This window comes from Dermatophagoides pteronyssinus, unplaced genomic scaffold (genome assembly GCF_027571235.1).
Source record: "Dermatophagoides pteronyssinus isolate colony J.1.1.1.1 unplaced genomic scaffold, Derpt_VIB-CSIC_2022.12 sq0012, whole genome shotgun sequence".
Classification (NCBI taxonomy): domain Eukaryota; kingdom Metazoa; phylum Arthropoda; class Arachnida; order Sarcoptiformes; family Pyroglyphidae; genus Dermatophagoides; species Dermatophagoides pteronyssinus.
In genome coordinates, this window is record NW_027461536.1 from 172,278 (window position 1) to 196,722 (window position 24,445).

At 27.2% G+C, this 24,445-nt stretch overlaps 3 protein-coding genes across 3 annotated transcripts; 2 read left to right on the forward strand and 1 right to left on the reverse strand.

The window, feature by feature from the left end:
- Positions 1–33: 33 nt before the first annotated feature.
- LOC113789802 (CCAAT/enhancer-binding protein zeta-like) lies at positions 34–3,013 on the forward strand. The gene is made up of 3 exons (XM_027339386.2): positions 34–157; positions 222–1,602; positions 1,664–3,013. Coding segments are annotated over exons 1-3 (2,691 nt in total). The 5' UTR covers positions 34–155; the 3' UTR covers positions 2,972–3,013.
- On the reverse strand, positions 2,979–24,372 carry LOC142645473 (uncharacterized). The gene is made up of 3 exons (XM_075821726.1): positions 23,855–24,372; positions 4,935–6,378; positions 2,979–4,441 (listed from the first exon to the last, which is right to left on the reverse strand). Exons 2-3 carry the CDS (start codon positions 6,261–6,263, stop codon positions 3,128–3,130), a joined length of 2,643 nt encoding a protein of 880 aa, XP_075677841.1. The 5' UTR covers positions 6,264–6,378; positions 23,855–24,372; the 3' UTR covers positions 2,979–3,127.
- On the forward strand, positions 17,370–19,283 carry LOC113789545 (cytochrome P450 3A41-like). The gene is made up of 2 exons (XM_027339096.2): positions 17,370–17,514; positions 17,579–19,283. The coding sequence occupies exons 1-2, from the start codon at positions 17,453–17,455 to the stop codon at positions 19,056–19,058; spliced, it is 1,542 nt and encodes a 513-aa protein (XP_027194897.2). The 5' UTR covers positions 17,370–17,452; the 3' UTR covers positions 19,059–19,283.
- Positions 24,373–24,445: the final 73 nt, after the last annotated feature.

The window sequence follows — 24,445 nt, forward strand, 5'->3', positions numbered from 1 at the left end:
CTGTTTTGATTTGGATACTAACAGAACGTATTATATGAATATTCAGAGAATCCTTGAATGTTGAATCACGTGAGAATCCACATGGTTTTTTGGATTTCTAAAAATATTCATGTTTTGTGATTGAATTTTTCATTCCGATCCACAACATAGATAAAATGTAAGTTTTAATGAATGTAAATTTTATTAATGGAATTACAATAACAAGAATTTGTTTTGCATAGGAATCCAAAGAAAATTTCTCATCAACATCAATCCAAGTGGAAAAAATCAAATCATCAGAACAATAATGATGATGGCAATAATCGAAAACAAACATTGTTAATACCGGCAGGAACTAAATGGTATCGACAAAAAGTTATCGATAATATTCCAACAAATTCAGATCAATCATTACGATTAAGTCATGATCATGTGACTGAATTGCGTGCTGAAGCAATAAAATTATTGAAATCTGATTATTATGTTTATGATCAACAAAAACAATATGGATCAAAAGCACAAGATTTTGAATGGATAAAAACTGTATTATCTAATGGTACAGTACAGGATAAATTAGCAGCCAATACTATTTTGATACAGGATTCATCTGTACATAATCTTCGTTCATTAGAACAATTAATACGTTTTGTTAATGGAAAAGGAAAACGTGAATGTATAATGGCTATCGATACTATACGTGATCTATTTATTGGTGATCTATTAATTCCTCGTGAAAAATTACAATCATTTGAAGAACAAATTAATTCAGTTGATCATGATTTTCTTCTGAATACAGATTCATTCAATATTTATCGACGAAAATTTCTTCTTATTACACATGTTGAAGATCAAATACGTTCATTGTATCGTCGATTTATTGAACAATTAGTTCAATGTTCACATGATACATTGGATACATTGAAAATGAAATCTATTCGAACGTTATATGATTTATTCATTAATAATCCGGAACAGGAAAAATTATTATTAGAAAGTTTAATCAATAAATTAGGTGATCCAGCACCACGTGTAGCATCAACAACTGCACGATTATTAGCACAAATTCTTCAACATCATAGCCAAATGAAAATGATTATTGTAAAAGAAGTGGAACGTTTATTATTTCGTCCAAATATTACGGCTCGTACGGAATATTATTGTCTTTGTTTTTTAAGCGAAATAATCTATCAGGCGAATGTTGATCGTGAATTGGCTAATCATGTTATACAAATTTATTTTACCATTTTTACTAAATGTACAAAATTAGGTGAAGTGAATAGTAAAATAATGTCGGTATTATTAACTGGTGTATCACGTGCATTTCCATATTCAAAACTTGAATCAGATTTGATTGAAAAACATTTGAATACATTCTATAAACTTATACATTATGTTAATCGTAATACAGCCATACAGACATTATCATTAATGTTTCAAATGATTTTATTCACTGAAAATGGTTCATTAACCGATCGTTTTTATTCATCATTATATCGTTTTCTATTGGATACAACATTAGATCAATGTAATAAATTGAATTTGTTATTAAACATTTTATATCGATCAATGAAACACGATCCAATTATACGTCGTGTACGAGCATTCATTAAACGATTATTACAGGTTCGTTAATTCAATTATATCATTCGATTTGTTAATCTTGTATTTTTTTTCAATTTAATAGCTTTGTTTACATTCATCGACATCATTCGTAATAGCCATTCTGATTCTTATTGGTGCATTAATGAAAACAAAAGATGGCTTCAAAATTGACATCATTCCGATTCAAATGGATACGAAAATTGATAAAAATTTCAATGACGATGATGATGATGATGATGATGATAAAGATCGAAAAAAATCGAATGGCCAAATCAAATCCTGGGTCTATGTTGATTTAAAGAAAAACAATGAAAATCAAAACAATAATGAAGATGATGGTAAATATAGATTCGATTGTCGTAATCCATTATATGCAAATGCCGATCAAGAACCTTGTTGGGAATTATTTGCTTTACGTAATCATTTTCATCCAACTGTACAAATGTTTGTACAGAAAATAATCAATAATGAATCATTTGAATATGATGGTGATCCATTGGAAGATTTTAGTCTCAAACATTTTCTCGATCGTTTTTCATTTAAAAATCCTAAACGTATCGAAAATAATGATCAAGATGGTCAAACGAAAAATCTTGGCAAGATTTTCAGCCGAATACCAAAGACAACAACATCAACATCAACAATGAATATAAATTCCAAAGATTATATTAATCAAAATGAAGAACAAATACCGATTGATGAACGTTTCATCTATAAATTTTTACAGCAAAGAAAATCAAATAAAATGGAAAAATCGAAAAATGGTGATGATAATGATGATGATGAAAGTGATATTGAATCGGTTACCAGCCTAGAATTTAACGATTTACTTGATAATTATGAACAATATGTTGGTGATGATAGTATAGATTTTGCTAAAGATTTACAAACATCAACAAAAAAGAAATCGACGAAGAAACAAACTAAATCTAATGATGGTGATGATGACGAAGCAGATTTTGATGAAGAATTTGATGATGAAGATTTCGATATGGAAGATTTTGAAGATGATGATGATGATGATGGATCCATTCATAGCAATTCAAATGATGATGAAGAATTTCCTACCAACGATGAAGATGAAGATGAACAAAACTTTGAACCCGAAATTATACGTAAAGCAATGGGAAAAAATCGTGCACGTAATGCTGCACCATTCAAAGGTAAACATGGTTTTTCATCCATTACAAACGACATATTTGCATCGGCCGAACAATTTGATCATTTACTTGATCAAAATGATGCAGATTCTGATTATGAAATGAACATGGCCGATGATGATAATAATGATGTTCCGAAAAATTCAAAATCAAAAAAACCAGCTATCAAACGTAAAAGAAAACCTTCAAATCTTGGACGTTCTCGAAAACAAAAATCAATTAAAAAATAATACATGATTTATCAATGAATAAAAATGATTTTATTTTCATTATGTCAGTTTTTTCTATAATTACATGTATGAAAATATTAAAGGATAAAAATGTTACAATAATAAAATCGATATTATCGATTAGTTTTTTTTAATAATTATCATGAAAGAAAATTATTACAAATGTGTTTCTTCATATCGTCGATGATGATGATGCTGGCCATTATCGATAACAACAGATGATGATGATGATAACGATGATGATGATAATGATGATAATAATGTAGTTGTATTTGATGATTTAATCATATGATTGGACGAATTCTGTGTAGAACTTGATTTCTGTTGTTGAAATCGAACAATCTTGGGCAGTTTATTTGTTGATGATGGTGAATGTTGTTGTTTTAATTTTGTTTGTGACAATGTTGAACCACAATCGATTTGATCTTGATGTGACATTGTTGTTGTAGTTGATGATGATCCACTGGTTGCACTTGTTATTGATTGAAAATTTGGATGATTATGTAATGATGATGATGGACAATAACTTGATGATGATTCGAATGAATCATCATTTGTTCGTAATGATAATGATCGTATAAGAAATTTTTTCACAACTGGTTTTACATTGGTCATTGTTGTTGTTGTTGCGGTAGCGGCTGTAGTGGTGATCATCGATGCTGATTGTTGTGATAAAGGCACTGATGATGAATTTGTTTGATCAATCATTGACGGTGGCGGTGGTGATGGTGTCGATGATGAACCAAATGAACCGAATGATGAAAAAAGATTCTTTAGAATTTGTCTACGACTTGATGTAGTAGTTGTGGTGGTGGCGGTGGCGGTTGTTGCTGTTGTTGTTATCGAATTTGATAACAAATCACCTTTAGTTTGATTAAGAATGTTTGATGAGAAAATTTTAAATTTTGAATTAGTTTGTTCAGATTCTTCCATGACAGAATCATCATCATCATCATCATCAGTATCGATACAAGATTCTTCATCATCATCATCATCATCATCATCATCATCGTCATCGTCATCATCATCAATAAAATCATCAATTTCATCAATCATCAATGCCTGATGTTGTTGTTGTTGTTGATTATTTTCCTGATCAATTTGTTCAAATGAATTATTTTCATTTTCATTCGATAATATTATTGTTGGCTGAATATTGATTGAAATTTGTCGATTACAATCATCATTATCATTTTGATGATGAACAATTACAATTGATGATGATGATGATGAATGTAAAATGTTTCCGTTGATAGCATCACTATCACATGTGCTTCCTCTTTCGACATCTTTACTGTTTCCGTAACCACCACCACCGCCACCTTTATCAGTTAGATTATTATTCACAATCGATGTTTCATAATGATGATTACTATCATTTAATTGTCTATGATCACTGAATATTGGAGATTTTTTTTTCATCGTCGTCGATGATGATGGTTTTAAAAAATTTGTAGCCATTGATGAATCCTGTAATGTAACAGAAAAAAGAAAGTGGTAAAAAATTCAATAAATTAGCGAAGATCAAAATGAATAGAAATAAATTATCAAGAAAAAAATGAAATTCAACATTCTTGATTGATGTCAGAGTAGAAGAAAAATTTCAAAAAAAAATTCAATCAACATCATCATCCGATTCTCACGAGAATGATTTATTTATTTATTTTTCTCATCAATTCATCGATCATCAATGTATGTTTTTTTTTGTTTTTGTTTTGTTTTGTTGGACCAAACACACACACACACAACCTATAATTGAATTAAATTATTTTTCTTATAATTCTATTTGTTTTTACTATTTTTTGTTTGTTTGCTACAATCATCGTTATTATTATTATTATTATTATCAATAATTTTTTCCTCTCGAATAATTCTTCAAATAATCACATGTCATAATGATGATGATGATGTTAGATAGAAAAGCTGACATTTCAAGAATTCTTAGGAAAAAATCACAACTTACTAAATTATTTTTCGATAAAGTTGATGTTTGTTTTTGTTGTTGTTGATGAAATTTGGTCATCATCATTGTTGTTGTTGCTGTTAACATCATCTGTTCAAATAACATTGATCTTGATGATGATGACGATGATGATGAGGATGCGGATGCGGCTGATATAGATGATGCTGTTGATTGTTGTTGTTGATTCATCACAATACTCGATGTTAAAGAATTATTCAATGGCCTTTTCAATAATAATAATGGCTGTTGATGATTTGTTAATGAATTCAATCCATTATCACCACTAATAATTGATTTAGATTGTTTTCGATTCATTAAATAATTATTATTATTACTTCGATGATTTTTATTATTGAATGATTTTGAATTCGAACCACGTCCATCATTATTTCTGTTTGTTGTTGTTGTTGATGAACTACAACCACCACCAAAAATATAGGCACTAAATGGATCCAATGTTTGATGTTTTAGATAATATTGAATTGCAATTGTTAATATAGCTAATAAATAGAAACTTAATATAACAACAACATAAATGATTGCATTACGAGCTGTTTCACTATTCGTATCAATTATTGTATGATCAACTATAATTGATGTTTGATGATTCTGATGATGTTGTTGATGATGATGATTATGATGATGTGAATGATGATGATGATCATTATTATGGCTACTAATCGATGATATTAATATCGGATCATTATTATTATTATTATTATCCATTGAATTTATCATTGATAATGAACCTGTTAAATCATTTTCAATTGTTGATGTTGACATTATCATTAAATGTTCAGATGTATCAAAATCATTCGATAATGATAAATGTTGCTGTTGTTGTTGTTTTGTATCTTGTAATATATTTTTGGTTGAATCAATCGATGAAACAATATTATCATCATTATTAATGTTGTTATTAATTTTGGATAAAGATGTAATTGATGATGAATGCTGATGATTATGAAGATGATTATTTGAAGAATCATGTTGGTTATTATTTATCATCGAATGTTGTTGTTGTTTACGTTGATCATTATTTAATAAATTTAATAACGATAAATTTGATTTTTTATCATTGATTAAATCCGATGTGATATTATTATGTTTATAATGAGCTTGTTGTTGTTGTTGTTGTTGTTGTTGTTGTTTTTGTTGCTGTAAATTTGATGCTGTTAATAATTTTGGGCAATTATTTCTTAACCATTCGATTAGACTATTATCATCATTATTATTATTATTATTAATCGGAATTGTCATCGTTGTTGTTGGTGTAGATGCGATTCCAGATTTGGATGTCGATGATGATGATGATGTTACGGTTGCCATATTTAACCCGTACGAAAAATATCTTATTAAATTAATAATCAAAAAATTGTGATTATTATTTTTGCATTCATATTGTTAGGCGTTTGCGGAATATCAATTCAATCAAATTGAAAGGCTAAAATAATGGATGATTTGAACAAAAAATGGAAAAAAAGAATAAAATTAGAATCAGAATCAAATAATATATAAAAGAATTTATCAAGAATTTCTTCAAATTTATATATATGCAACAAAATCATTTCAAAGATAATTTAATTTACAGAATCGATGTGAACACATCATCATAATCATCTGTTTTTTCCATTGAATTTGCAAAAAAAAAGAATGTAATTTTTTTGCCTCTTTTTTCTTCCCCTGTATACAAATAAGATTAGTATTGTTGCCTATTTCACAGCGAGAGAAAAAAAAATTTTGCTTCAATGAAATAAATACATTTATATTGTTATCATGATTATTTCGCCTCATTCATTCATTCATTCATTTTCTAATAATCAACAATAATGACCAACAACGATGATGATGGTGATCATCATTAATCATAATTCAATTTTGATATGGAAAGTGAGTGAGAGAGAAATAGTTTGTAACCAAATTCTATTTGATTCTTTGGCCAATGAATTTTTATATTTTCACCAATATCATCCCTACATAAATCATAATAATCTTGATGATGATGATCATGATGATCATCGTCATATTCTTTACTTAATTTATCTATGAAATCCTATATCAATTTTCATTTTTATTTTTTTTTCATTTCATTTCATTTTGTTTTATTCTGTGTACGTGTAATGAATCGATCGATCGATCGATAGATAGATGGATAGATTAAAAAAATCGATGATGAATCAATTTCGATATTTCCAAATTTGATTTTTCGTTTTTGTTTTGATGATAATAGATTTTGGCTCAAATGAACATAAAAAAAACAAAATGAAAACAGAATGTAATTACTTGTTGAAAAAAACCAATTCAATCAGCAGAATTTTTCTTCTTTACCCATCAATAATCTACTCTATTTTACTGATAAAGTTAGTCACACAGCAGCAACAACAACACATATTCTTGATTCTTGCATTGTAAATGTAGTTTATCATTACATTTTCATCGTTTGCATCCAAAAAAAATGTATGATCAGAATGCTTATAACAATCTTTTTTTTTGCTACAAAATTATTGTGCATCAGGAATTAAGAAATGAGAATTTGTATGTGTTTGAAGGTTTCAAGTGTGATAATGATAATCATCATCATCATCATCTACTCTTGAGAAATATTTGATTAATAACAAAATGTTTTTCTTGGAAAATTATTTCCATTAAAATTGAATTGATACTTGAATGAATGTTTTGAATGATATTATTGAATAATTGAAGAATTTTCCTGAATCATTTTTTTTCCTGTCATTTCCATCATTCCAATCATCATCACAATCATTCGAAAGAATCGTTTTCGATAAATCTTGAGTGATTTTGGGTGACATTTTTTTTGTTGTTGATGATCATGATGATTTGTTTTTTCTTTGATGATTTCCTTAAACCTTAATTTAATATAATTTTTTTCCCTTCTATTTCATATATGAATGTGATTTATTTTTAGAACCATCCAAATATTGAATTCTTTTTTTTTGAGAGAATTCGATTGCATCAGATTAAACAATCCTAAACACCCTCTCTTCGCATCATTGAATCAACATTATTTAAATACACAAGCGGTTTTATTCATTTTGATTGTGATTGGGAAATATATTACATTCATTCATATATTGAAAATGATTGGAAAATTTTTTTTTTGTCTGGATAAGCCAACTGAATATTTCTATTTTTTTCGCTCTCTCTCTACACCACATATTTTTGTTCCAATGGATTGAAATAGAATCAAAAAAAAATCATTAATTATTTAGATATGCAGATGATTTGTGGTTGAACAGAGTATATACGGCTGTTTTTCTTTTGTGAATTACATCCAAACCTTTAATGATTTTTCGGTCTTTTTTTTTTTGTTACATCTTTTTTTTTCATTGACAGAAAATTAAATCTTGAATGTAACAAAAAAAATAAATAAATCGCGAATGAAATAAGATTTTTTTCTTCTTCAGTCACAGCATTCTATCTAAGCATCTCTCTCATTTAAATTAATACACACTATTTATTTATTCATGTGAATTGATTTCGAAAGAACTCTTTTCGTTACTTGTTGTAACCGCCATTCTTTACTTGTAATCAGGATTTATTTTAATGAACATTTCGTTTTTTTTTATTATTTTGTCAATCTTTTTTGAAAGTTTTTTTTTCTGCAACTGAAGATGCAAATTTTCTACTTGAAAAATATAAGATTAAATGACAAAATACTGAAAACATGAATGAAGATTTTGATTTTGAATAGATAGATATGGGGGGTTAGTTTGGAGAACTAACAGCCAATAACTTGAAGAAATTTATCCGTTTTCTCTATGGAAAAAGAATTTCATTCATTTGTTTTTATTCAGCAAAAACAAAATTGAATACTAAATGTTATTCTATATTCTTGTATTTGATTGTTGGAATCGTTAAAATCTAAGTGAGATTCTTGTATCTATTTTTGTTTTTTCCAGATTCATTATTTTTTGCATCCATTAAATCATCCATCAATTTATGGATTCAATGATCAATCAATCAATCATTTTTTGAATCAACAATTATTTGTTATTATTGCTGTTATTCATCTCTTGTTGTTGTTGTTGTTGTCGTTGGTTTACATTATGATCATCATCATTAAAAACAAATTTCGAAACAAAATAAACTTCTTCTGAGTAAAACAAGACATTTTCATTTTCTCCCCTTACGCCTACTTACATCAAACAAAAATGCCAAACAACAAATTAATTGGATCACGAAATCAAAATTTTATTTTTTTCCCCCAGTTTAGATCCGTAAATAATGATGATAATAATCTTTTTTTTTCTGGATACAGAATTTTGTTTTTTTTTGTTTTTCATTGAAAAACAAAAAAAAAAACATTTTAATTCAACTTCAAACTGGTTGATTGATTGATTTACAAATCGATTCCATATGCAAAATTACACACACACACACACCGTCATATACAGGCAAATAGAAAATATTCTGGGCATTATATTCTTTATACAACTCCAGGATTTTTTCTTCTTCTCCATCACCAAAAAAAAAAAAAATCTCCTTGTATTCTCTAATTCATTTTCAGTAGAACATGCATTTATCATTTATAAACAAAAGTAAAAAAAAAGCTAATTTCCAGGTAATTTCAAACTTTGTGTGCACACCCACATAGAAAGCAAGCAAGCAAAAACAAAACTTTTTTTTTCATTTGTTGTAAAATATGCATAAAAAAATGACGTGAGCAAAATCTGAACAACGAAACATTTGTTTGCTGATTGCAAATGGATGTTGTTTTTTTTTTTTTTTTTTTTGGTTCATAGTGATTATATTTACAACAAATTTGGAATGTACTTTGGTTACTGGATTGTTGTTGTTGTTTGTTGTTGCTTCATATTCCAAAGAAAATAAAATCAATTTGCTTAATAATTTTTTTCTTTGGGTGATCGAAAAAAAAGAAATCCCGGAAAAGAAACCAACATTCATTGAACTTGATAATAAATTATAGAAGAATATTCATTCTATCAAAAAAAAGAAAAGAAAAGAAACATACATTTTATGTATTGATTATAAGATAAATAAGTGGAAAAAAAACACAGACAAGAATCATAAGAATTTTATGATTAGTAAAAGTGATGATGACATTTGAATCGATGCTTTAAGGCTTTCAAATACATTTCTTTCTTCTTCTTTTTTTTCTCCAATGATCATTGTGTGTGTGTGTGGGGCAAATTGTTCATCATTTGAATCGATATTTCTATGAAAATTTATTGATTAATTCATTCTTGATTATTCATCATCATCATCATTTTTTTCGGATTCAAATCAATATAATTACCATTCATTCATTCATTCATTTATCTCTGATTGTTGTCTTGCATTACATTTTCTTTCTTTCTTTCTCTCTCTCTTTTTGTTGTTGAATTATTCATGAACGAAAAACGAAATAAAACTTATTCTCTTCAGTTTTTTTTTGTTGTTGTTGAAAACATAAGCATAAGTGATGATCACAAACTAACAGAATTCATTGCTGTTGTTGTTGTTTGTTGTTTTTTCTACAACAACGTCATCATTTCTTTTTCATAGATAATGATAATAAATCATTGTAAACAATGTTGTTTTCTTTTGATTCGATATTCGGGATATATAAGACGTTCTATGAATGAATCGACCAAAAAAGAAAATTTAAATATATAAAAAAAAATCGAAAATATCGATCACAGATTTTCAACATTTTCAATTCAGATAAATGACAAAAAGGAAGAAAGAAAGAAAGAAAATGAAAATCGATTTCGATAATAATCACCATTATCATCGGAGAGAAAGAGAATGGAATGGGGGGAAATTTTACATCCAATTTTTTTTTGTTTTGTTTGTCAAAAAATCATTGTGCCAAATCGAATCATCAATCCGATCAATATTAGTGCAAATGTGTTTTTATAGTCTTTAAAAAGCATAAAAAATTAAAATAAAATAAAAATCATTTGGATTTCAAAGTTCAACATTTCGAGATATTCTTTCAAATGGCTATGTTCACTTTGAAAAAAAATTTCTTCATTTTTTTGGCTAACTAATAAAATGAAGAATACTGCAAAAGAAGAGGAAACTTTGTTCCAAAGTATGAAATAATTAACATGTTCGTTTTCCATATTGGCATCCATTGTTTTTAGTTTTGTACAATGATGATGATGATGATGAAGAATATTTGATCTAATCATCAATTTATCTAATTAACCAGAAAACAAAATAACTGACAAACTTTCAATTCACCTTCTTCAACATTATAATCAATTATAATTCCATTCAATTAAACATCAAATATGTGATGATAATAATGATAATATTATTATTTTTTTTCTAAAAGCATAACCTTCAAACGAAAAAAAAAGAATAGGAAAAGATGAAGAACAATAATAAAAAAAAATTCCCAACGGCTAATGAAATGAATAAATGTTTTCATTATCATATGACGTGAGGTAATTGAATACAGAAAAAAAATGATGTAAAAAAAATGAACAAAACGATGATGAAAAATATGTAACTAGAATCCATAATTTTCATCATCATTATCATTTCGGGAAATTTCTGGGAATGAGAAATTTTCCCAAAATAAAATTTGATTAATTTTTTATTCAAATCATGTCTAGATTTTTTCTCTTGAATTTTTTTCTTCTTCTTAAAATGTCAAAATTTGTAAGAAAAAAAAATATTATTATTATAATGTTTATTTGAAACAAGAAACAATCAAATTTCAATTAAGAAATCAGCAATTTATTTGGCTAGCTCTTTTTTTTTTTTGTTTAGAAATTGGACACAAATGATAATGAAGATGCGAAGAAGAACATAAATTTTTTGTTCCATTTAAATTTTGTTTTGTTTTTACAATTTTTTTTTGAATTTGATTGAGTGCAATGAACAATGTGGGCGAAACGAATAAAAAAATTTTAACATTTGAATGGAGAAATTTGTGTGTGTGTTTTAGCTTGGAAAAACATAACAAAAATCCAGTGATTTTATGAATTTTTTATGAAACAAACAAACAAACAGTGCACAGAAAAAGATAATAACAACAAGGAATAAAATTAATATCAACAGCAGCGACTATAGAATTTGTGAAAAAGATGTGAGAGTGAATAGAATTTTTAAATTTTTTTTTTTGATATTCAAAGAAAATCAACAGAAAGAAAAACAAGGAAAATTTTTACAAAAATAAAATTGTTATGCCCGAAGTCATGTGATTTACATATCTATCTATGAAGAGAGAGAGAGAGAGAAAGAGAGAAAGAGAAATCACGACTTTATAAACAAATAAATGGAAAAATTAAAATTTTAAAACAAATTCCGTCTCCCTCTCGAAGATGAAAATGATGATGATGATGGCCATGGACAAACAAACAAACAAACAGCTATAGTTCAACCTTTTGAATCTATTGAAAAATTTAATTCAATTCAAATGAACCGAACCGAGAAAGAGAATGGGAGAAAAAAAAAGTTGGCTTTTCTGCATTGCATTTTTTCATTTTAAATTATTGATTAAAAATCATCAAAAATTCCAAAAATGTAATAGTAAAAAAGAAAATCTCAATGGTAAAAATTTATTTCAATGTTTTTTTTGGAAACATTTCGTTCGTTCGTTCGTTTGGTCCATAAGATTATCATTATTTGACTTTCAATGACAATTAGAATTATTATGATTTATGATCATTAGACTTGATGACTTTCTGTATCACTGGAATTTCTTCTTGTAACATGGATCACGATGATGATGATGATGATGAATGAATGAAACAAACAACATCCAAATCAAATTGGAGAAAAAAAAGAATCCACATGGCCATCACTGATGCAATAAAATCATTGAACCAAAAGAAATGATTTAAAAAAAAAGATAATTTGCAAATACAAAATGAAACATTGAAACAGGGAAAAATAATTGCAAAAATGATTTCATCATAAATCATCATTATCATCAGTTTTTTTTCGTTGTGAAACAAAATTTTTCAAGTTGAATTCTCTATGATTCTAACTAAACATTCTGCAAAATAAAATTTTTCTGGATTTATTTTTTTTCCAATTCATTTGATTTGATTTGTCATTTGATCTCTTTATCTAAGGACCACATTACATAATCAGTTGCAGATATAATGATAATCATGAACCAAAAACAGATAAAAAATACTCTATAACACAAGATTATTGATCAATCATCGATCAAATTGATTTTATGATTGGTAATTTTCTTGTTTTTCTTCGTTTTATAATCATTATTATTATTTATGACCCTTTTTTTCTGTTTTTATGATCAATAACAAAGAAATCAATCGATTGATTTCGAAATATTCCAGTGAAGAAAGAAAAAAAAATGTCATTTTTATGATTTTATTGATTTTAAATTGGAATAATTTTCCATTTCCATATATTTTTATCAAACAACTATCAACCATCAAAAGACGTCACTATAGTTTATTACGTCAATCATTTTGATCATCAAAAGACATTCATTATGATGACATTTAAGAAAGTTTTGAATAAAACTAAAACATCTCGAATATTCTCTTCGATAAAGGGGAAAAATTGTTTGTTTGTTTGCTTGATATGATAAAATTGTCCTCGTTCTTGTGTTGTTTTGATCAACAAAAACGCGCAAACACAATTCGGTTTTATTTACGGGAAAATTTTCACAACCCGAAAATATTGATTTTCAGTTTCGGAAAATTTTTGTCAAGAAAAAAGAATACAGAATCATAAAATAGATTTGATTATGGTTTTTTTCGAAAAAAAATGAAAATGGAAAAATCCAGAAAAAAAATCATCATTATAGTTGGAATATGATGCAAAAATGCAAATCCATATTGATTTCTCTATTGGGTAATTCGAAAGTAGATAAGAAAAACAACATTCAACATTCAAAACGGAAATCATTATCACAGTGAAAGAAAAATAGTGATTCAATTCGGTTTCTACAAATTTATTCAATGACTAATGATGAAACCATAAGAAGATTATGGATCAATAAATTGTTTTATTTTACTATTTGAATTTACAAAAAAAAAAATAAACTAATGAATTCATAATGTGGACAGAAGATGATATATTGAATCAATGATGATGATTTCTTGTCAATACAAATGCCTTCGGGAAGTGTACTTTTGTTTGTAATTAATAAATAAATAATGATGATGATGACGACGACGACGACGATTCGATCCAAATTGATTTTTATCTGTTTTCTGTACATTTTATTGATCTGGAAGAAGAAAAAAAATAAGATTCTTATTGAAATTGAAATTAGTTTTTTTTTTTAGTTTTAAATTTTTCCCATAGAGATTTATCTGTTTGTTTGTTTGTCTGGTTGGTTTGTTTGTTTGTTTTCTTCTTTTTTTTTGAAAAAAAAAATTTAATTTCCCAATTGATTTTATGGAAATTTTTTTTGTTTTTCCAATTTAAAAAAACCTACCAAGCGAAACAAACAAACAAACGACCGACGACTTGAAACCCGATTTTTTTTTAGTGTTTGTTTTTTATTTGATATTGAAATTTTTATTCAAATCAAACCGGGAAAAATGTAAAATTTTTAATAAACTAAAAAAAAGACAACTAAATTAGCCGAAAAAAAAGGTTAGAAAACAGAATTAAGAATTGCAAGAAATCTTGTTTTTTCTTAGCAAAAAGCACCAACAAAAAAAATTTGATGAAAACCAACAGAAAAAGAGGATCTAAACATTTTTTCATTTGAATTATTAAGAAATTCTAAATGAATCAAATTTCTAATAGAAGAATGAAAGAAGCCAATTTTACTTTCATTTTGTTGACAATTTTTTTTCATTGGAACCAGAAAAAATATTTTGATGATGAAATATATAGCAATAAACAATGAAAAAATATTTTAAAGAAAAATGAAAATGGAATAAAAAGATTTTTTTTTGTTTGTTTGTTGATAACAACAAAATCAAAAGTGTTGAACAAATTTTTAATCCATTCAACAGAAGAAACTACAGAAACAAATTTGGGAGTGAAACAGTTACCAGTTGACAGATAAAACTTTTTCATTTGGTTTGTGTTTAGTTGATTTACATATTTTTTGCAACAAAAAAAAAACTTTAATTTCCGACGACAACAACAACAACAACAACATTCATTTCTTTGGTCATTTTATTTTTCTAATTGGAAAAAATGAAAGTTTTAAAAATAGTTTTTAAAGTTTTTGTGATTTACCGAAATTGTGATTCCAGTGAAATTGATCGACCGACGTTTTGCATTGATAAAAAAATGAAATGAAACAAAAAAAAAAAAAAAAAAAGAAACTTTCATCGTATAAAACTGGAAAAAAATTTATTACATTTTGAATCGATAAATATTTTTTTTTTGTTTTTACTCAATCTGATTGGATTAATTTATAAATTTTTTTCTCCATCATCATCATCATTATAACTAGGTCTTATAGATGGTGTAATTCAATGAAAATAATGAGATTTTTTTTTTTTTTGCTATGTTTTTGTTTTTCTGTTTCTGTTTCTTCAAATCCAACTTTTGCTTAAGCTCAGAAATTCTGCAATCCATCCGGATGTATGATGATAATCGATGTAATGAGAAAAATAAATCACAAATATAACCAGACAAAAAAAAATTGATTAAATACATACATATGATGTGATTTCAAAGTATAGAAACTGGATAAATAGAAAATTTTTGTACAGAAACAAGAAAAAAAACACTTTTTTGTTGTTGTTGTTGTTCCAATTACAACTCTAAACCCACACGCACACAACCGAACAACCAAATAAATGAATGAGTGTTGAGGATTAAAAATAAATTCACAAAGATTAAGACAACAACGAGATTAGGAAGACATAACATAACATTTATTCATGAATCAAGCAAGAGAGAAAAAGAAAGAAAGAAATTCTCATTATACAGTGGTACCTCGGTTAACGACGATGATCGGTTCCTGAAAAACCGTCGTTAACCGAAATGTTCGTTAACCGAAATACAATGCAATACTTGTTTTTTAATCATCGTTAACCGAAAAAATCGTCGTTAACGGTTTCCTGACCGAAATCGTTAACCGAAAATTTCGTTAACCGAGGTATTCGTTAACCGAGGTACCACTGTAATTTGATTTTGTTTTGGTTCGATTCGACCATTTTTCATTCTATCATCATCATCATCATCATTATTTTTCTTGGTACAAAAACAAACAACAACATAAAAACATTAAACCAAACTAACCAATCAAACAAACAACAAAAACATCGAATTGATTTCGATTCCCCCAAAACAAAACGAAAGATTTATTTATCGAGGATAATTATAATTGACCAAAAAAAAGAGGGAGAATGAAAAACGAATTACTGAATTTCACCGAAATGATAATCTTGATTAATTATTTAGAAAAATAAAAGATTTTGAATTACAAATTTTCTTTTTTGAGTGCAAAAAAAGCTTCTTGTTGTTGTTTGTTTGTTTGTTTGTTTGTTGTTACAAATAAAATTCTGTTCGATTACAAATGGGGAGGTTACCGGAAATGTTATCATAAGATTTTGAATCGAAATTCAATTTATTCATTTATATAATCAATCAATCGATGATAAATTCATTAAATAACATTAGACCGATCCAACATTCTCCGCCCAAACGTTCTTCGTATGATGCCAATTTTCTTTCTTACTATCTTTATTTCTTCATCATGTTTGATCATCAATCGAAAAGATTCTTTGTTTGTTATCATATGATCATCAAATTGAATTAAACTTTTTAACATCAACATTGCATCGGCTACAACATTTTTATAATAACAACAAACCTAAACAAACAAATAACAAATAGCAAAAAAAGAAAAACAAACATCATCATCATGTTATCGTATTATCTAATGTTTAAGAATGTTTTCGAAAATAAAAACGTTTCACCAAAAAGAAAAAAAAACAATAATAACATTAAGAATTGAAAAAAAGAAGAAAACATTTGAACAAATTCTGTTAATGATCGATAATCAATCAGTAAAACAATAGAAAATGAAATGAAATAATGTCCAAAAAACTATCATTATTCATTTGAGAAAAAAAAGAGAAGAAAAAGAAAAAAATTATAATTTTATGTTATAACATACTGTTTACACATAAAAACATAAAATACGAGATAAAAATCAAAATTGCATACAAGAAATTATTCATGATAATCATAGTTCGTATTAAAGACCTTGAAAATATTTCTTAAAAATAACAGAAAATATTTCATTGATAAATCAATAAAATAATTATCATTAAATAAAGTCTTATTATAAGAAAATTCCGTGAATTTTTTTATTTTGACAATTTTATCAATTCGGTCAATTTCGATAAAAAAAAATTTCATACTACAAGTAATGTTATATCTAATGATTTATCTATTATTGGAAATAACGTCTTATTCTAAGGAAATTCCATGAAATTTTTGTTAAATTTCCTTGATAATTTTACTTTCGGCAAGATCATACATACAAGATCAAGATTTTACAGCCTTTATAAAAGTCCAGTTATGTTTTCAAATTTATTTCAATCATTTAATAAAATTGAATTGAAATTAAATCTTCATGAAAAATGTTTTTTCATTCAATTATCTTGACCATTGCTACAGCTATAATTGTCATCAGTGCAATTTAGTAAGAATTTAATTTTAATTTTTTTTGATATTAAAACTAATGAATAATGAATAACAAAATTCAGTAAATATTATAGATGTCATACATTTTGGCAACGTCAAGGAATAAAAGCCCGTTATGTACCCGATTTTGGATGGATGAGAGAACCAATGCATGAATTTTTTTATCGAGAAGCAAAAAAATTTGGCAATATTTTTGGAATATATGGTATAGGTAATTCTTTTTTGATTATGAATGATCCGAAAATAGCTCGCGAAATATCAACCAAAGAATTTCATAAATTTCCAATTCGTTGGGGTAATTATTTTGGCAAAACATCAGTGATACTTTCATTGGTATTTATCCAAGATTATGATGCTTGGAAACGTATTCGAGCAATTGCTGCTCCGGCATTTACATCGGCTAAATTAAAAGCTATGATCACTCCTATCAACAATATTTCGAACAATTTTGTAAACAATTTGAAAAAACATGCTGAAAATGGGGAAATGTTCGATATGAAAATCTACACCAATGCATTGGCCATGGATGTGATTGCTTCGTGTGGATTTGGAATTGAACTGAATTCAATTAATGAGTACAATCATCCATTGGTAAAACATGCTTTACGTATTATGAATGTGGATTTTACATTTAGCATGATTATTTGCATGGTATTTCCTTCTTTGGGAAGATTTTTGGATTTTGATCCTGTTGATCGCAAATCGGCCAAATTTTTTGATGATTTAACATTCAAGATAATTGAAGATCGCTTGAAAAGAAAAAATCAACGTAAGAATTATAAATCTAAAAATTTTTCCATTATTTTGATTCTTATTAAGGTAATTTTTCTCTCAAAAAAAAAGGATCTTATTGGTTTATTGGTGGAACAAACTGTAAATGACAATTCTGAATCAAATGAGATTGATAAAAAAGAACAGAAATTGAAAGGTATTAGTCGTAAAGAAATTGCTGGACAAGTTATCGGCTTTTTTCTTGCTGGTTATGATACAACAAATGTTGCGTTATGTCATATAATCTATTACCTTATTAAACATCCTGAATGGCAAGATAAACTGTATGAAGAATTGAGCACACATGATTCATCTTTAGATTATGAATCATTGCGAAATTTACCTATTTTGAATGGTGTAATTTACGAAACATTAAGACTTAAGCCACCAGTGAATTATATTCCACGTTTCACAAATAAAGATACAACATTGTTGAATACAGGTATCAAAATTCCGGCTAAAACAACAATACTTTCCCATCCATATATCATACATCGAATGCCTGAATATTTTCCCGACCCCGAATCATTTCAACCAGAACGTTTTATGGGAGAAAAATCAATGGAATCATCAATTGCTTATATGCCCTTCGGTTTGGGTAATCGTTTTTGTGTTGGTATGCGTTTTGCACTGATTGAACTTCGTGCGGCTGTTGCACACTTAATTCTCAACTATCGTTTATTACCGGATCCTAATCTAAAACTTGATTATTATAAGGGACATTTCATACTATCACCAAAACAACTAATGATACGAATCGCTAAACGTTGAACATATGAAATGTGTTTTAGATTGACAAAAGTTTTTTTATTATTATTTAGCATTAGAAATAACAGAAATAAAAATCTTTTTAAAAAAATACAAATGGTCATAACAGGTATTTTCTTGATCTCGATCTACATTTAAACATCGTAACGTTTTTATGAAAACAAAAATCAATCAAGCAAACAAGCAAAATAAATAGAAACAAAATTTACTTTAAAAAAAAAAAATAAATATTTGAAAAAAAATTTCAACTTAGACATTAAGAATTAAGAATAATGTACAGTTCAAATGAAAACTAGTAGGAAAATAAAATCAAACATAAACAAACATGCACAGGTAACCATGATCATCATCATCATTCTCATTGAGCAAACAAAAAGCAAAAAGCAAATACAGAAGTTTTTTCTTCTTCTTCTTCTTTCTTATTTCATGATGATACAACACAAAAAAAAATTGATTGATTAATTGAATTAAATTCAATTGAATTGAATTGTTAAAAAATAAAATAAGAAATTTTAGTTAGACTTTGAGAAAACCTATCATTTTCTCTATAGTTGTTGTTGTTGTTGTTGCTTCATTGAACAATCTTTTGTAGTTTTTTTTATATTATTCTTTCAATTGTTCTGAGTGCAGAATCAGCACACCTACACCACACCCGTACATTCTGAGAAAAAAACTTGATTAAATTGAAATTTAATTGACTTTTTCTTCACGGTTATTTTTTTTTTTTTTGATTCTTACCAAAGGTTTATTTGTTTATTAAGGTTCACTCAAACAACCGAAAGATTCTTTTAATTTAATGAACAATTTTTTTTTGCCTTTGAAAAGAATATGAATTCAGTAGAAAAAAAAGACGACGAAAAAAAACAATAAAAATTTTCGATCATCAAATACCATACACACACACGGGAAATCTAATTAAAACACAATAACCAAAAAAAAATTGAACAGAGAAAAGTCAATTAATATCGTTGGTGAATACACACAAAAACAAAAAACTCGATGAAACATATAAGCAAAAAAAAAAAAAAAAAAAAAAAAAAAATGGAAAAGGAAAAACAAAAATCAAATTGAAAATGAAATTAATATTCACCCTTTCTTTTTTTTTTAACATTATATATAATCATATCAAAAGAGTCTATTATCGATGCTTTAGGGAAGTAAAATTATTTTTTTTCCCATGTCTGAATGAAAATTGAAAAAGATATGTGTGAAAAAGAGAGTGAGTGAGAGAGAGAGAGAGAGAGAGAGAGAGAGAGAGAGAGAGAGAGAGAGAGAGAGAGAGAGAGAGAGAGAGAGAGAGAGAGAGAGAGAGAGAGAGAGAGAGAGAGAGAGAGAGAGAGAGAGAGAGAGAGAGAGAGAGAGAGAGAGAGAGAGAGAGAGAGAGAGAGAGAGAGAGAGAGAGAGAGAGAGAGAGAGAGAGAGAGAGAGAGAGAGAGAGAGAGAGAGAGAGAGAGAGAGAGAGAGAGAGAGAGAGAGAGAGAGAGAGAGAGAGAGAGAGAGAGAGAGAGAGAGAGAGAGAGAGAGAGAGAGAGAGAGAGAGAGAGAGAGAGAGAGAGAGAGAGAGAGAGAGAGAGAGAGAGAGAGAGAGAGAGAGAGAGAGAGAGAGAGAGAGAGAGAGAGAGAGAGTGATGAATAAATATTGCAAAATTGAAATTCTTCATTTATTTGAAAGTATGAGAGAAGAAAAAAAATTGTCATGTAACCAAAAAAAAAAAGAAAAGAGTGAAACTGAAATTGAAATTGGAATTGAATCAAAAAGAAAAATATTTCGCAATGTTTTTGGATGAATCATTCTTCTTTCTCTCTTTTGGTGGATGCTTACAGTTCCAAACTGTTCATTTTTTTTTCCCACTGAGTTTATATCATCAAAACGAAAGATGTGGAAGAACACTAAGGAAAATTGAAAATTCATAAACAAACATACTCTGTTGCTATTTATTTATTTTGAATACAAAATTTCTAAATTTTGAAAAATTTAGCAATCAAAAACAGATCAATTTCTTCTTTCTGGTTTGTAAAACCATGAAAATGTCCAGCATAAAACGAACATTGAAAAAATTTAATGAATTTTTTTTAGACAAAATCCATCATATTAACCAACAATAACGAATGGACAAAAAGAGGAAAATAAAAGATTTGTACTTTTTTCTCTTTCATTGGAAAAATATTTTTCCAACCTGGAATACAGAATGTTTCGTTAGTTCAATCGTTTTTTATTCTGAATCTGTTTGAATCATGAATTCAGACAAAACACAGATGCACACACACAAATACACATCAATACAATCATCATTCATTCAAACCATAATACCTAGTAATAGGAAAAAAAACAGAATCTGTTTCATTTGGAACGAAACCTTTTTCTTCTTCTTCTTCTTCTTTCACCAATATAAAAATACATTGGTTGATTGTGTTGTGTTCGGTGTTATGCAATACATGTTCATTTTCTCACTTTGAAAAACTTTTCTTTTCTTCAATATTCGTTTAACCGATGAATTATGTTTTTCTTTTTCAATAATGAAAAGATTCGATAGAATCGATATTGTATTCTGGTGAGTTCGATAGAATCGATATTTCTGGAAAGTGGAAATAAAACAAAACAAACAAACGAAGAAAGATGATAATTATTATTTACCTCATTAATTTTTTTTTGTTTTTTTTGCTACAATTAAATTCAAGGATTTTTCCTTTGTCAAAATGTCAAAAATTAAGATTTTTTTTCTGTAAAACAAACAAAATTCAAAATCAAGAATTTAAAATCGTTAAAATCAAAGAAAAAAATAAGATCTTTTTGCTTACAAAACAAAATATAATCTTTTGCAAAAAGGTATTTGTTTTCTTCATCTGAATCTACAAACATCAAATCACTAGGAAACACAAAAGAAGAATAAATATTTTTGCAATTTAAAAATATTTTCATTCTGTTATCATTATTGTTGTTGGCATGGTGAGAGCTGAATATTCTTAATGTTTAAATTTTCTTTAACGAAAGTTTTTTATTTATTTCTTTGACAACATAAAAGATTTCATGGATGTTATCAAACGTTATCATCATCTTAAAATTTACATCATCAAGATAGAGAGAGAGAGAAAAAAAAAGAAAACTTTAAACAAAAACAAAAAAAAAAAGAATTCAAGTGAAACACAGGTTTCTCTGGAAAAGAAGACTAAACGACAACCTAGAATATTCTATGGAACGAATAACTGAATAAAATTCGGATTAATTTTTATTTCAACATTTTATCTATTCATTTCATCTACCACCTCTACATATTTATTATCCGATTTGGCAATCAAATAAGTTATTATTATTTTATTTTTTTTTTGTTTTTAATTGGAACCAATGAAAACCCAAACAACAATTTTGTCATTCATTTACTATAGTTCGATCATAATCATCACCACCCGCGCTCATTATTCAATCTATTGAATGATCAACTCTGTTGTATAATAGTATTTTGAATGGAGAAAAAAAAAATATATATTCCATCTTAATTGAATGTTACAAAATGAAAAAAAAAGAAAGAAACAGAACCATTTTAATAACCGATAATAATGATGACAACGGTGACAACATACAATGAAGTATAAGAAAAATAAAATGGTGTCCCTTTTTTCTTTTCATGATATCATCTTCTTTATTCTTCTTTTTTTTCTGGTCATTACGAATCATTATTAACATTGAAAGACCTGAAAAAGGCGTTTGAAAAAACGAAAGAAAACTGTGAATCAATTTGATAACAAAAAAATGTTTCTTCTTCTCTCATTTTTTTTTGTTTTGCTTCTTTGTTATTCAATGTTTTTGAATGTTTAATAATGATAATGATAATGGTCATTGTTATGATAATGATTATCTTGAAAATTCATAAAACCCATTTTAGAAACAATGAAAAGAATTTCAAACAAAATGAAAATAAAGTGAATAAATGAGAGCCAAGAAATGAATTCCGAACATAACCAGAAAATCTCCTTAAAAAAAAGAAATGGAAAAAACTTTTCGTCGGAATTATGATGATGATGATGTGGATAAAAGGAATAACTCGAATGAATAACTAAACGAGGAAAAAATAACAACAACAACAAAACATTTCAAATGAAATTTTTTGTGCATCCAATTCTCAATTGATGCGAATGATTTGAATAAAAGAAAAACGACCCAAAACAACAAAAATTGTTATTTCATAAAAAAAAAGAGGAGATGGGAAAAAAATGACATAAATGTAATAACTATTTTGACATGTATTCGGTTAGTTGAGGTGTATTTGGGGGGTGTGTATGTTTTCCCATTCGAAATGTTTGAAAAAAATTCTGTTATTTTTTTTTCGGTTAGATTTGTTCAATGTTTTTGTTTCCATGCATCAATTTCATCAAACTATTACCAAGGTCTGGCTGGATGGTCATCACAAAAGAAACGAAACGAATCAAAATTCATGAATAAAAATAAGATAATTTCTGTTATTTTTCCACATGATGATTTTTTTTTTTGGTTGAAAACATAGTTCTGTTTTCTATTTCTTTCTAAGGCGGCGGTCCCACTTGTATAAACTAAAAAACTAGTTTGCCGGATCATGCTTGCTTGATATGTTAAACTCGAAAGTTTGTCAAATCGCAAACTTTTCCCGTTTTCTACTTCCACAGTGCATTTTTCGGTTTAGTCTGTTTGTTAGTTTATACAAGTGGGACCGCCGCCTAACGAAACGTATTGATTTAATCAAAACATTGTTGAAGAAAAAAAAACAAAATTTGAAATTCAAATATCTTTTTTTGGAAGAAAAACAATTTTTTTTTCATTCAATTACCATTGTTATTGATGATAACACTGTTGTCCACTGTGAATATTCGTCGTTGGCGTTTGTTTGTTATCAGTTTCAAAAAAAAAAACAATTATCTTCATTATATCGGACACTGGACATCGACATTGATTTTTTGTTGTTGTTTTTGAAAAAAAGTTTAAAAATAATTCAATTTTGAAACAAAACAAAACACAAACAAAATTTAGTTTCGAAACACAAACAACAAGTAAATGAATGAATGGAAAGAAGAAAAAAATGTTCAAAATACCGGAAATATAAATGTGAAAAAAACAAGTTTATTTTGATCAAATCAAATGTTGTTTCTTTTTCGGTTGTTTTGAATTTAAAAAAAAATATATATTTTATGTTGGTGGATCGATGAAAATCCAAATAAATTTGGTGGGTGGTTGTATGATGCGATCAACAGCCCGACAAAACAAAAAAACGAAACAAAAAACTACAAATAAACAAAACACTAACTGAATGAACAAAGAAAATGTTCGAACATTGTGTATATATTTGTTTCAATGGCTAAAATTGAAATGAAACATTTCAATTTGATTAGAAGGTTTCTTTTTTTTTCTTGGGATACAGCAA